The sequence below is a fragment of the Camellia sinensis genome, chromosome 8 (genome assembly GCF_055761805.1).
Source record: "Camellia sinensis isolate YWXY chromosome 8, ASM5576180v1, whole genome shotgun sequence".
Classification (NCBI taxonomy): Eukaryota; Viridiplantae; Streptophyta; class Magnoliopsida; order Ericales; family Theaceae; genus Camellia; species Camellia sinensis.
Genome location: NC_138968.1, coordinates 145,806,084 through 145,822,072, shown reverse-complemented (window position 1 = coordinate 145,822,072; position 15,989 = coordinate 145,806,084). Strand labels below are relative to the sequence as shown.

The 15,989-nt window shown below is 34.6% G+C and overlaps 1 protein-coding gene across 1 annotated transcript; it reads right to left on the bottom strand.

Annotated features, from left to right (window-relative positions):
* Nucleotides 1-184: 184 nt before the first annotated feature.
* Nucleotides 185-538, bottom strand: LOC145798157 (putative non-specific lipid-transfer protein 2). Its single transcript, XM_082885646.1, has one exon. The coding sequence runs from the start codon at nt 536-538 to the stop codon at nt 185-187; it is 354 nt and encodes a 117-aa protein (XP_082741772.1).
* Between the last annotated feature and the right edge of the window lie 15,451 nt (nt 539-15,989).

The window sequence follows — 15,989 nt, the reverse complement described above, 5'->3', positions numbered from 1 at the left end:
CAACGGCTAAGAAATCAACTGCTACATTATTTCAAAATATAGTCATCTGATCATACATAATTCTTTTATTTTCCTGTTTTTGTTTTCTGTTGCCCTGCAGAAAATCCTATTTTTTTCTCTGTTTAACATCTCCTTACAGAATTTCCAACCATAGTTTTATCTTTCCAAAAAAAAAAACATGATTTTAATCAACTGAGCAGTCTCCACCAATATGAAAATCAGGGCGAACGGCACATTTACTGGAAAGAGCATCACCGCGGGAGGCAAGTATGGCACCCGTGTCGGCTATTAAGTCCTGAATGCATTGGCAAACCTCATATTTACCGTTGTGGTTGTGTTCTGCAATTTCATTGATCTTGTCCAGCTGATCACAACAACCCGGGGATGGGTTCGGTTCATGTCCCTGCAGGAAGTTCATGCATGGAAGGAAGTACCGTGACACATCAGCGCACTCGGGGTCATCCCAGCTCTCAGCCATGGCCGAACCACTAGAGGACACTAGAAGGAACGCTGCTAGAAATATAACATGGTTAGCCATTGCAGTTTTGTGTGAAGATCATGGTATTGATTGATTCATGCAAGGAAGGACTATATAGCAGACTTTAATGGGTGTGTTTGGTTTGCGTTTGTAGAGTAGTTTTTGAGATAAAAAGTACGAAAACTTGTTTGGTTTGTCTTTTTTCAGAAATGGTTTTGGAAAATTGTTTTAGGGAGAGAGTTTTAAAAAAAGTGATTGATTTTGATGTGTATGAGAGAGAGAGAGTGATTTTGGAAAGTAGGTAACCAAACAAAATTTTGAGATTTTTTTTGAAAAAATTTGTTTGGTTTGATTACTCTTGAAAATTTGTTTGTAAAGAATTTTTTTCAAAAATTTTTCTAAAAAACAAACCAAACAATGTTTTTTAAATTCCTGGGCATCCAAGAGCATGTAGTTTAGCTTTGTTGCCATGCAAATTTTGTGTTCCATGAAGTATTGAAGTTTGTTGAGAAATATTTGAAAAAAGAATTATATAATATGTGCTTCTAAAACGTGTGATCAGTTGTAGCTGTGAAGTAAAGGCCTTGTTGAGTGACGCATCCACAATTTTGATTAAGAATATGGCAATAATAAAATAAAATGTTATGTTTATGATAGTGTTTTCACCCTGTTGTGTCATGCTACACTTAACCACTAATCCTAACCACTATATTGACTTAAGACTCTAATGATTGTTGTTATTCTCATACATACACTACACAGAGAGGAAAATAAGGATTTTTTTGAGAAATTTCATCAAACAACATTTAAGCATAAGAAAAAAATACCAATAAGAATAAGTTTGCAAAACCAAAAAAGGAAATATATATTTAAAGGTAGAATTTTACAACATAATAAAGGAGACTTTGTTGTAAAATAAACATTTAAAGGGAGCAAATTATAAGAACTTCTCTATTAAAAAAAGAAGGAAAAAAAAAGAAAGAAGATTAAATATTAAAATTTAAAGGGAGAAACTTGGGCAACTATTCTATAAACATATGCCAAAAAAATTAAATTTTAAGGCAAATTGCGACAGTAGTTCTTGTATTTTGGTTCTTATGTCATTTTGATCCTTATAATTTCAATTGACTTGATTTTGACATTAAATTTATGACTTTGTTTCAATTTAGTCTAATTGATTATAACTTTTAGTATATATTTTTTTTTAATGAAAAACATGCATATAAGTGGTATGTGTCATATTTTTTAGAGTAAAAGTATAAATTTACTAATCTCAATGAGTTAATCTCAACAAATTTAGTGAAATATTTTTAGTCAGAAACACTAACGGTATTATCAATTGGATCAAATTGACATAAAGTTTAAAATTAAAAGTCAAAATTGTACCAATTGAAAGTGTAGAGACTAAAATGATATAAGGGACAAAATGTAAAGATCACGGGTGTAATTTACCCAAAATTTTATAAAGTTGAGGAGGGACATGTGTCTTGATGGGGTCATGCTCTATCGGGCCTAGCCCTATTTTTTTCCACTTAAATTTTTATTGATGTTGCTTCATTTTTTTATTTTTCTTTTATTTATTTATTTTTTTGGAACAGAATGTCATTTCATCTAAACCACATTTTTAGGCAATTAATTTTAATTTCTTGCTTCGTAAGATGCTTTATACAGCACTACAATGCAATATGGTACATGCATCAAGCACTGTAATTCTAACCATTTAAGACAAAGGATACTTAGGTTTCATTTGGAAATATATTATTTTAGTAATTATTTTTTTATTTTTTTATAGAAAGATATACAAAAAAATAAAATAAAAAAGAGTGATATAACAACTTATAGTAATTTTTTGATTTTTTGACTAAAATTAAAAGTTACCAAACGAGGTCTTAGAGATGCAAAATCTAAGTAGACAAGTTATAAAGAAACTTGAACCCAACATTAATTAAATGAAAATGATAAACGAATTTGAATGCATCGTGCTAATAATAATGATTTGCATGGGTTGAGGCGATTGAAATTGTCTGGTACAAACTATAAAAGCTTAGTTCAAAAAAAAAAGAAAAAAAAAGGCTTGAGGAGCAAAATCTATATATATAGCTAAGCACGGGAAGGAGGTTCATTGGAGTCCTGTTATTGCTACTCCTGGCTTTTGGTTTGTTCCTTCCACGGTACTTTCAGAATTTGAACGTCTATCTCTTAAGATGAAATGATCTATTACAAATAATATCAGCACTACAAATTGTTTGCCTTACGAACATACTAAGTGTTTACACTCTTTCTTTCAGAAAATAAATGCAGCAAAATGCAGAGATTTATAGCAGAGGCTGGAGTACGAAAATTGGAATTAAATCCAAATGGGAGACTAGTCTATTTATAGATGTAAAGGTGGCTATTGGTTTTGAATTGAACAGGTATGAAACCTGTTGGTTTTGAATTCAAACAGATTTGAATCAGTTGGGTTCATAATTTAAACAGATACAAAAACGGGAAGGGCCCTGTTTGGATGTACGTTAAAAACCAAACTAGTTTATTTCGGGAAGGGCTCTATTTGGATGTACAGTAAAACCAAACCAATTTATTTCCGGTTTCATTTGAATTCTGGATTTTATTTTATACAAAATAAAATTAAATTCAAATGTTTTTGGTCCAAAAAGATTAGTATTAGGCTGAACAAGCCCAACCCAACCTCACATCATGCACCCGCACCCAAGCCCAGAACAAGCCCGCCCGACCGGACGGATGGCGGCGGCGGCGCGCACGTGTGTGGTGATTTTTGAGTCTAATGGGTCTAGCCCATTTTGCCCATAACCTCTCATTTTAAAACACTTGGGTACCCCTTGGGGCACACCCCAAGTACCAAACTCATGCCTTATAAACTCATTCAAAACTTCCCACTAAATCAATGTGGGACAAGCCTTATTCAAACCTTTAAGGGTTTTCCACCAAAACTCCATTTCCATGGACCACACTTTGGCTTCAATTTTCCATTCACTCGGTAATGGTTTTGAACAACCAAATATACTACGTGAATCACAACGCGACATAGAACGCGTTATCACTTTGACCCGCGTAAATCGACGCACGGGCCCACCTAAAAAATAGATCAAACTTAGGAAAAAATTTTGATTTTACCCAGAATTTTATAACCATTTCCAACAATCCCCCACATGAATGGAATTTGATGACAACAGAAATGCAACAATATGCAGACTATATCGAAAGAGTATAAGTCGAAAATATCTTGCATCTGGATAGATAGTTTTCGCCCTTGAACCTTCCCTAGTGATAACCTATCGGACTTACTGGCTAACCAATGGACACGATGCCTTGAATTGTTCAGCCATTTGTGTAAGCCAAGACAATAGATTTCACACAAAATATCTTCTAACACATTGTGGTTCTCACTGTTGTGTTCATTTTGGCCTTGAACGCGCCTGGTTTTCATAAGTGTTTCAAGAGAATTTAGCCTCTTCATTCTCATAGAACCGACCCCAGTTCAACACTCATATAGGTGATTCTTATTGTGAGTATCTCCTTATACTCGTCTTGATTTATGCCTCAATCAAGATATAAGTAATCATTAAAAGCAAAGCTTATCCTTATACCCCTGCATACAACATATGTTGCAGATATCACTCTCACTATAGGAATGGGTAGGGAATTTTTAATCCCTTGGTGATTTCTGGCGAGCCATACATAACTTAGTTGTCCCTTTGAACTTAGTTCTTGGGATCTCCAGTCACATAAGTAGGGTTACCATTATGACAACTCTTATGTAATAGGCTTTAATCCCATCCCCTTCAATGAACTATACACTAGCTCTTTTGTCAAACCTTTTGTTAACGGATCCGCAATATTCTCTTTAGATTTTATATAATCTATTGAGATTATTCCGTTTGACAACAATTGCCTCACAGTATTATGTCGACGACGAATATGTCGTGACTTACCGTTATATATATGATTCTGTGCCCTGCCTATTGCAGATTGACTTTCACAATGAATGCAAATAGCTGGCACAGGTTTTGGCCACATTGGAATGTCTTCTAAGAAGTGACGAAGCCATTCTGCTTCTTCTCCTGCTTTGTCCAAAGCAATGAACTCGGATTCCATTGTGGATCGTTTGATGCATGTTTGTTTCGTGGATTTCTAAGAAACAGCAGCGCCTCCTAGAGTAAAGACATATCCACTTGTGGATTTTGAATCTTTAGTATCCGATATCCAATTTGCATCACAATAACCTTCAAGTACTGCTGGATATCGAGTAAAGTTCAAACCATGATCACGGGTGAATCTTAGATATCTAAGAACCCGAATGATCGCTTTCTAATGGTCTTCTCCGGGTTTACTAGTGTACCTACTCAATTTATTGATAGCATAAGCTATATCAGGACGAGTACAATTCATTAGGTACATTAGGCTTCCAATAATTTAGGAGTATTTTAACTGAGACACTGCATCACCTTTATTTTTCGATAAATAAAGATTGACGTCTACAGGTGTTCTAGCTAAATTCATATCATCCTTGATAAATTTACCAAGAATTCTCTCAATATAATGTGATTGAGATAATACATATCCGTCAGATATTTTAGTAATTTTCATTCCTAATATAACATCTGCGACCTTCATATCTTTCATATCAAATCTTTTGTTAAGCATTTGCTTAGTTGATTTGATCATGTTTTGACTGCTTCCAATGATAAGCATGTTATAGCGACCCCGGTCTTTTCCCATTTGATTATTGTATCCGGACTTAGGTTCCGTAGATTCTGTCATTATATAACTGTTGTTGTTGTCCCTTATTTTCTTATTTGGAGTTATAGGATTTGTTGGGCAGGTTTGTTTCAGGTTGGTTGGGTTTAGAAACCAAGTGTTGCTGTCCAGAATTTTGGTTCTTCGCTCGAGCGAGGAGTTGGTCGCTCGAGCGAGCTGTTGTTTTTGGTTCTTCGCTCGAGCTGGGGTTTGGTCGCTCGAGCGAGAGATTGCGTCCAGTATGGACCTGTAGCATTGCATTCTTGGCTCGAGCGAGATTTTCTTTGCTCGAGCGAGGATTTCTTGTTTCTGGTCGCTCGAGCGACCAAGTCTTCGCTCGAGCGAGCCTGTCCAGTTTAATTAGACAGCAGCGGGTTTTTAATCAGTTTTTCATCCTCTTTTTAGATTCAAAACCCTAAGGTCCGACTTCTCTCTCACCCTGCTCACCTTCTCTCTTAGATTTGATCCACTTAGGGTGTGTTTCTACCCTAGATCCTTCATTAAAAAGGGTGTGTGAGTCGAGAGCTTCGTTTTAATCTGAATTGTTGGTAGTTTGGAGCACTTTGGAGTTTGGGTCTTCATCTCCATCTTCTCTTTTGGGGCTATTTCTTCGAGGTAGGGATTTCCTACTCCATTTTATAAGTTTTGTTCTAAGTTTTGGTATTTTGATATGTTGGGGTTACTTTGATAATTTTGGGAAGAACCCTAGTTGTATTAATTAATTAATTTGTATAATTAATTTAAGGGAATTGGGAATTTGGTTTAATTCATGAAATTGAGGAACTCATTAATTAAATGGCGTAGTTGGATAATTTAAATCACTCGCCTATTGAATTGTTGTTATATTTATTTTCAGTTTAGAAATAACTGTTTTGGGCTATCGGTGGAGGATAGCTGTGATTGTTGTAGACACTGCATGTGGATTAGGGATAACTGAAACTAATCATTGATTAAGTCATCAATTTTGACTGTTGAATTAATACAGCTATTATGTGTATTGATTGTGTGATGTATATGTTATGTGTTTACATACATTGTTTTTGTGTGGGAGGAGATAGGGGATGTACTCCACGGTTTAGGGGAAGATAGGGGATGGACCTCTAAACCGGATTTTGTTTGGGAGGAGATAGGGGATGGACTCCATTAGCATCACTTTTATGTGTGCTTATTTATATAGAAGTGTTTTTATTGATACAGCACTAAAATGTGTATCAATCTGGAAGTATGAAGTGTTTTGATTTGAGCTTGAGTCTCATTTGTTTGTTGACATTGGAAGAATGTGAATATGATATATATGATTCACTGTTGTAAGTTTGGCCAGGTTCTGAGCCATATTGATAATGTTGGAAAGTGGAATGTGTTATTGACAATAGTGTCATGAGATTGGATAATGTTGTAATTGATTATCTTGGTTAACCATCTATTGAATGCTATTGCTTTATTCATTGCTTATATTTGGTTTAGTATATTTTTACTGGGCTGTGGCTCACCCTATATGGGAACATCATTTTCAGGTTCAGGTGATAAGCTACCTCCAAGAACTTAGCTTGGCAGGACTTGGATTTTGAAGACTATTTCCAGTTATTTGTTTTTCATTGTTAGTACATGTAACATACAAGCCTAGGGCTTTATTTGTAATTGAGTTAGAACTCATACTTTTGTGTCCAAGTGTTGGCTTGGAAAGATGTAAGCCTGTAGGGCATCTAATTTGACGTTACATGTAATGCTTTTATTTTGTAAGACTCTGATGACTATTATAATGAATTGTTTCCTTTTAAACATTGCATGTTGATGTTATATATATTTAATGGGTTTATTTTGAGGGCGTTACACATGTCATCCACAGAAAGACAAACTATGACATCCCTTGGTCAGTGTTTTTAACATAGACGCATTTGTCACATTCGTTTATCTTAAACCCATTAGTAAGCATTGCATGATCAAATTTTTCATGCCATTACTTAGGTGCTTGTTTTAATCCATAAAGAGATTTTACAAGTCGACAAATTTTCTTTTCTTGCCTGATACTACAAACCCTTCGGGTTGCTCCATATAGATCACTGCATTTAGATCACCGTTTAAGAAAGCTGTCTTAACATCCATTTGATGTATTTCTAAATTAAACAACTCTGCTATAGAAATAAGCATGCGAATGGGTGTTATTCTTGTCACAGGGGAATATGTGTCAAAATAGTCCAGACCTGCCTTTTGTCTGTAACCTTTAACTACAAGTCTTGTTTTGTACTTGTCAATTGAACCATCTGCTTTCATTTTTCTCTTGAATATCCATTCCAAGAGGTTTAGAACCTGGTGGAAGATCCACCAATTCCCAAGTACGATTTTGCATAATGGATTCAATTTCATTATTAACAGCCTCTTTCCACAAAGGTGCTTCAGGACCTGTCATTGCTGCCTTAAAGCTTTGAGGTTCATTTTCTAACAGGTATGTTAGAAAATCTGGACCAAAGGATTTTGATGTTCTCGCTTTCTTACTTCGTCTTGGTTCATCATCAGTTAAATCCTGTTGGTCGAGAACATTACTAATCTCTTGTGTTTGATTGTCATTAGTCTCTTGACTTTGTGTACAATCATAAGTTCTTTTCTGTGAACTTAATTCCTGTCCTTTCTTGTAAGGAAAGACATGTTCAAAAAACACAGCATTCCTTGACTCTATAAGAGTGTTCACATTTATATCAGGCATGTCTGATTTATAAGTCAGAAACCGATATGCACTACTATTCTGAGCATAACCAATAAACACACAGTCTACTGTTTTTGGTCCAATCTTAGTCTTTTTAGGAACAGGAACTTCAACTTTTGCCAAATACCCCCACACTTTTAAGTATTTATAGGAAGGCGGTCGACCTTTCCACAATTCATAAGGAGTGTTGTTGGTTTTCTTGTGGGGTATTCTGTTAAGAACAAAATTAGCAAATAAAATTGCTTCCCCCTACAAGTTCTGTGGTAAGCCTGAACTTAGTAACATGGCATTCATCATTTCTTTTAGGATTTTATTCTTTCTTTCAGCAATTCCATTTTGTTGAGGAGAATATGGTGCTGAAGTTTAGTAAATAATGCCATGTTGTGCACAAAATTCATTTAATGGTGCGTCATATTCACCACCCCTATCACTTCTAATATAAATCAACATATAACATTCATCACTTGTTGTCTATGATGTGCTAGATTCATAAATTTCAAATCATGATTCATAAATCTCAAATGAAAAAACTAAAATAATTATGACTACACAAATCAGAATTAATGTTTTGACAAAATCATATCCTCATAAAAATTTTTCCTAAGAAACGAACAAATCAAAAATCTCATTTGATTGTATAAATTCTTGCAACTCATTTACGAATAAGTAACACTGTCATAAAAAATATTTGTGATAAAAGAAAACTAAATTATCTCTTCTAATGCAAGAGAGACACTTCCATATTAAAATAATGTTTTAAGGTTTAACAAATTCTACTATACAAGTAAAATAATAATTAATGACATCTTATGTCACAAATTTAAAACAAACTAATAATAAAACATTTCTTAAATTTACTTCCAATTAAATGGAACGATATAACTACATACATCTTCATGTTTAAATTTCTCTGGTGTTTAAACACCCATTCAAAATTGATGAGAAATATTCAAATTAATCTGCTTATGTCCAAAGTCAACATATCAATTTATCATTCCAACTCACATGACATTATTTTTTAAAGAAATAACTTGAGTTGATATCAATACATGCATATCAAACGCATCAACTAAAAATAATGAATGAACAAAATAAATTAATCATGCATGATCCCAAAACTTTCATCAAAAAAACCCATAAATAAGATTCAACGCGTTTTAAATTTTAAACTATAAAACATATCTTTATTTAATCAGTTTGATTAGTCCATAAATAAACTAATTAAATATACATTAAAATGTTCTTGTGAATATATATGTATATATTTTTCCACTCAAGTGCAGAAACTATTCACAGAATTAAAGAATAAATCAGTAAACCAATAAAGAAAAAACTTGCCATAAAGGTTTTTTCGTAATAAAAATGAAATTAGTTTGTAAAACTAATATTTAACTCCAGAATCAAATACTTCCAAGTACTAACACCTTTTTACACAGGGTTTAAGTGACCTTCCAAACGAAACCGTAAGTCACGTACAAAATGTACAGATTGTAACCGAAACACAAAGTTACATGATTGATTAACAAAATTAATTTTCTAGTTATTAAAACCAGAAAATAAATTATAACACAAAATAATTTTATTTTTCTTGTTACTAAAACTAGAAAATAATATAATTTTATTTTCCTTGTCACTAAAACTAGAAAATAAAATACCACAATAATATCTGATTACAAAAATCAGAAAAACACACCACAAATTAATTTTCTAGTTACCAAAACCAGAAAATAAATTAAAACACAAAATAATTTTATTTTCCTTGTTACTAAAACTAGAAAAATAAAATACCACAATAATTTTCTGTAATATAAATTAATATTCTGCAATTGTTAATGACACCAGTATATTACTACTAGTTGTCAAAGAAAAGAGACAGTATATTACTACTATTTGTCAAATAACATAAATCACTATTTGTTTTTCCAACCAGAATATGTCTTTATGAAATTACAGAAAATTAAATACAATGAAGATACCAAAAATGATTCTGTCTTAAGATTGTTGGACAATCTTCACTGTATTTAAATAAATTAAATTCTGTTGTGTACTAAACAACAACAATCAGAATAAAAAGAAATAAAGGATATGAGAGAATTTGTTTGATTACAAAAATCAAACTCGAAATAAAAATAAATAAATAAAAACAGATTTTATTTTGTTACAAAACCAAAATTAAAATCTGATTTAAATAAATAACAAAAACACTGAAAATAAATTAAATAACTTATTTGATTTAATTTGTTCGAATTATAATCTGATCAAGTCCAGTGTTTGACACTGTGTCCTTAAGACAGATTCGTCCTTTCCACGGTGCTTTCAGAATTTGGACGTCTATCTCCCAGGATGAAATGATCTACTACAAACAATAGCAGCACTACAAATTGTTTGCTTTACGAACACACTAAGTGTTTACATTCTTTCTTTCAGAAAATAAATGCAGCAAAACGCAGAGATTTATAGAAGAGAATGGAGTACGAAAATTGGAGTTAAATCTAAATGGGAGGCTAGTCTATTTATAGATGTAAAGGTGGCTATTGGTTTTGAATTGAACAGGTATGGAACCTGTTGGTTTTGAATTCAAACAGATTTGAATCTGTTGGGTTCATAATTTAAACAAATACAAAAACGGGAAGGGCCCTGTTTGGATGTACGTTAAAAACCAAACTAGTTTATTTCGGGTTTCATTTTGTACAAAATAAAATTAAATTCAAATATTTTTGGCCCAAAAAGATTAGTATTGGGCTGAACAAGCCCAATCCAACCTCACACCACGCACCTGCGCCTAGAACGAGCCTGCCCGACTGGACAGACAGCGGCGGCGGTGAGCTCGTGTGATGATTTTTGGGTCCAATGGGTCTACCCCATTTTGCCCATATCCTCTCCCTCTAAAACACTTGGGTACCCCTTGGGGCACACTCCAAGTACCAAACTCATGCCTTATAAACTCATTCAAAACTTCCTACTAAATCAATGTGGGACAAGCCTTATTCAAACCTTTAAGGGTTTTCCACCAAAACTCCATTTCCATGGACCACACTTTGGCTTCAATTTCCCATTCACTCGGTAATGGTTTTGAACAACCAAATATATCACGTGAATCACAACGCGGCATAGAACGCGTTACCACTTTGACCCGCGTAAATCGACGCACGGGGCCCACCTAAAAAATAGACCAAGCTTAGGAAAAAATTTTGGTTTTATCCAGAATTTTATAACCATTTCCAACATTTGTATCCATGGTTTTAAACAAATTTTTTTATTTAAAAAAAAAAAAAATTTTTTTTTAGATGCACTTAAAAAGAAAAAGATTTGTAAAGAAATTTGAATACTACTCAGTAAATAAAGTAAATATTTGCAAGGTGGTTCATTTGTTTGGTGGTTTTGTGATTGCAGAAGAAAGAGCGAGGTACACTGAAGCAAGGCTTTGCTACTCAAAAGGAGGCTTATGTTCCCCCAACCCCAAGCTGCAACACAATTGCACTCACACTTGCAAACTCAAGGGTTTTCAAGGTGGCCTATGCAGAAGGTTTCAATAACTATCTCCCTTCAGTGTTTCTGTTTTAGAAAATGTAAAACCAGTTCTCGTTGTCCTCATCGACCACCACCACAAACTTCCCTTCCCCCTGGTAGAGCACCACCAGGGGAAAGTCCCCACAATGGACCACTGCCTAGTCCTTCTGGCAGAGATCATCTACCAAGGGGAAGTCCAGGCCCTATACTTGTTCCAAGAGTATTGAATAATTTTTATGATTTGGAGTAACTTGTTTTAGGAGCAAACAAGATGAGTTGAATAAACATCAATAAAATTTCCCATTTAAAGGAGGGTTAAATATTGTAACTTATCAGTTTTTAGCTACAATTTCATTTTAGTTTCTAAATTTTGACTGTGCTAATAGTGATTAAATTGAAGTATTTGAGATTCTTTGAAATACACATTAAGTAGATGATCCAATGGTTTGAGATTTATTAGCCGACATGGTTTTAGGAATGAAATTTAAGAAGAAAATGTCAACATAAATTTCAGAACATAAACCTTACACTTTGGATCATTTACCATGTGTATTATCAAGAAATCAAGACAAAATGACATACCTGAATCCATTGATGAACGGTTAAACGGAAGCGTGATTATCAATGAACTCTTTGTTATTGATTATGTTATTGCCTTCTAATCCTTTTCCCTTTGGTGCCTTATGTTTCTCCTTGAGAGGATTTAGAAAAAAATGGCAGTGTTCTTATTTTCCACTTGGGAAGGAATAGGGACCATAACCTTTTAAAGGTTGTAATTGGTTTTCAAAACTGAAAGGTTGTGGAAGTTCAAAAGGAATGAAAACCAACTTTAACCATTATTGGTTTTAATTTCTATTTATTGGTTTTCAAAACTGAAAGGTTATGGAAGTTCAAAAGGAATGAAAACTAATTTTAACCATTATTGGTTTTAATTTTTATTTATTGGTTTTCAAAACTGAAAGGTTATGGAAGTTCAAAAGGAATGAAAACCAACTTTAACCAATATGTTTTAATTTCTATTTCTGCCCCTCATAGAAATAGAAATTATACAACAGTATCTACACATTAGGTCCATAACACATATACCCTTAAGCCTATTAACTAAATCGAATAACTTAAATCATAGGCTTCTTATAAATGATAACACCACATTTAATTATGTGGTCCCATTGAGACATTATCTAACAATCTCCCACTGGACCACATATGTATCCTGAAAAATGTGCTTAACTTTAGTGAGCTCAGAAATTTGTTATCATAACTTGAGGGTATCCAAACAATCTTGTCCATTAACTATATTAATATAGGATCAAAGCGGTCTTCGTTACATCAATCGTAACTCGACCCACCAATGGTCACGTATACTAATACAGCTAAATGACATAGATCAATCATGGATGCGTAGCATGGAAATTACATGTGATGTGATCCATACATGCCTATTTCCAACTGGTCCTACTTAACTTTGTTGAGATCAATACTTCACAATACGTAACAGAGCGTAATAAACTGAATATTTCATTTCTGCAGAAATTAATCTAATTACATAGATAAAACTCAAGGCTGACATAAAACAGTAATATAAATACAAACTCCCACTAAACCAGAATGTTCTCAAATAGAACAACACCCATCTGAGCAGTGTGCTCATGAAAGACCTTGGGTGGTAGTCCCTTCGTAAGTGGATCCGCTATCATGGAGTTTGTCCCAATGTGCTCTATGGAAATCTGTCCACTCTGCACTCTTTCTTTTACAACTAGGAACTTGATATCAATATGCTTTGATTTTGTCGAGCTCCTGTTGTTATTGGAATATAAAACTGCAGACTTATTGTCACAATATAACTTAAGTGATCTTGCAGTGCCTTCCAAAATACGCAACCCAGTGACAAAATTCCGCAGCCATATCCCTTGGTTTGATGCCTCATAACATGCTACAAATTCTGCGGCCATGGTGGATAAAGCTATGAGCGTCTGCTTTGCAGACCTCCAAGAAATTGCTCCGCCAGCTAACAGATAAATATAGCCTGATATGGATTTTCTACTGTCTTGGCATTCAGCAAAATCGGAGTCGGAATATCCAATGACCTCTAACTTATCCGATCTCCTATTTGTGAGCATATATTCCTTTGTTTTCTGTAAATATCGCATAACACGCTTGACTGCTTTCCAATGATCCATGCCAGGATTACTTAAATATCTGCCTAACATGCCAACTATAAACGCAATATCCGGACGCGTACATACTTGAGCATACATTAGACTCCCTACAGCCGAGGCATAAGGAATCTTCTGCATTTCTTGAATTTCAAGACTGTTCTTCGGGCATTGGCTGAGACTAAACTTGTCTCCCTTAGCAACTGAGGTTTCACCTGATTTACAATTTTGCATGCCAAATCTATTGAGTACTTTTTCGATATAGCTCCTTTGTGATAATCCCAGAATACCCCGAGAACGATCTCGGAGTATTTCGATTCCTAATATAAAGGAAACATTACCAAGATCTTTCATTTCAAAATTCTTAGATAGAAATCTCTTGGTGTCATGCAATAAGTTTATATCGTTTGTGGCAAGCAATATGTCGTCAACATATAAAACCAAAAATATGTGTTTACTCCCACTGAACTTGTGATACACACATTCATCAACAACATTAGTTTCAAAACCATACGAAGTGAGAATTTGATGAAATTTGAAGTACCACTGACGAGAAGCTTGTTTGAGTCCATAGATGGATTTAGTCAATTTGCAAACCATATTCTTTGGGTCTCCTGACACAAAGTTTTATGGCTGCACCATATAAATTGTTTCTTTAATGTCACCATTAAGAAAAGCTGTTTTGACATCCATCTGATGCAACTCAAGATCAAAATATGCAACAAGCGCCATAATTGTCCTAAAAGAATCTTTCGAAGAAAGGAAGAGGGAAAGTTTCTTTAAAGTCAATTCCTTCTTTTTGAGTAAAGCCTTTGGCTACAAGACGTGCCTTATACCTCTCCACATTACCATTTGAATCCCTTTTGGTTTTAAATATCCATTTACAACCTACGGGCTTTGCACCAACTGGTAATGAGACAAGTTCCCAAACTTTATTGTCTTGCATAGACTTATATTCTTCATTCATGGCTTCTATCCACTTATGAGAGTTGGAACTTTCCATGGCTTGACGAAAGTTGATTGGATCATCTTTCGACATTCCATTTTCTACCTCATGTTCCTGGAGATATACAATATAATCATCTGAAAATGCAAATCTCCTTTCTCTGGTGGATCGCCTTAATGGCACAGATTCTTGAGGTTGAGGTTGTAGAGTTTGTTCCTCAGGAACAATTACCTCATCTTGAATGGGGGTTTGAACTATATTATCTTGAACAACATTGTCTGGTTGAGGATCCGAAATTACTTCTCGAGCAATGACAGGTATAGGAACCTGTGATTGGTCAAAAGTAGTAGTAGGAAGTGGGATTACTCCTGCTTCCTCCTCAAAGACAATGTCTCTAACTGAATTTCTCCCCCCAAACTTAACATCCTCAAAAATGTTGCAATTCCCGTCTCAAATATTGACCTATTTGTGGGATCATAAAACTTGTAACCCCGTGATCGTTCGGCATAGCCAATAAAGTAGCTGCTAATGGTTTTAGAGTCCAATTTTCGTTCATGAGGTTTATAAGGCCTCGCCTCAGCAGGACACCCCCACACATGCAAATGTTTTAGACTAGGCTTTCGCCCAACCCAAAGCTCATAAGGTGTTTTTACAACTGCTTTAGTTGGCACCCGATTTAAGATATAAGTTGCTGTCTTTAGAGCCTCACCCCAGAGGGACTCTGGTAAAGTAGAATGACTGATCATACTTCTTACCATATCCTTAAGAGTCCGGTTTCGTCTCTCAGATACACCATTCATGCTAGGTGATCCTGGCATGGTGTATTGTGGGACGATTCCACATTCCTCCAGGTATTTTGCAAACGATCCTGGACGTTGTTCACCTGATCCATCATATCTGCCATAGTATTCACCACCACGGTCAGACCTGACACTTTTAATCCGTTTGTTGAGTTGTAACTCAACTTCGGCCTTAAATTTTTTGAATACGTCCAAAGACTGTGATTTCTCATGGATAAGAAATAGATACCCATATCTGGAATAGTCGTCTATGAATGTGATAAAATATTGTTGACCATTCCAAGACGCCATAGGAAATGGGCCACAAATGTCCGTATGAATTAATTCTAAGACATCTGTAGTCCTATGGGCACCATATTTCCTTATTTTGGTCTGTTTTCCCTTGATACACTCAACACAGACATCAAAATCTGAAAAATCAAGAGAGTCCAAAATTCCATCAGACACAAGGCGCTCAACTCTAGATTTAGAGATGTGACCTAGGTGTTTGTGCCATAATGAGGCTGAATTTTACTTAGTTAATTTACGCTTTGTACCTCGTGATTTCACGTGCAAGGTTGCATTATAAGATGCAATAGTTTCGAGCAAATATAGATTATCAAACACATTAAGTAAACCAGTACCAACAACATTGGAATTA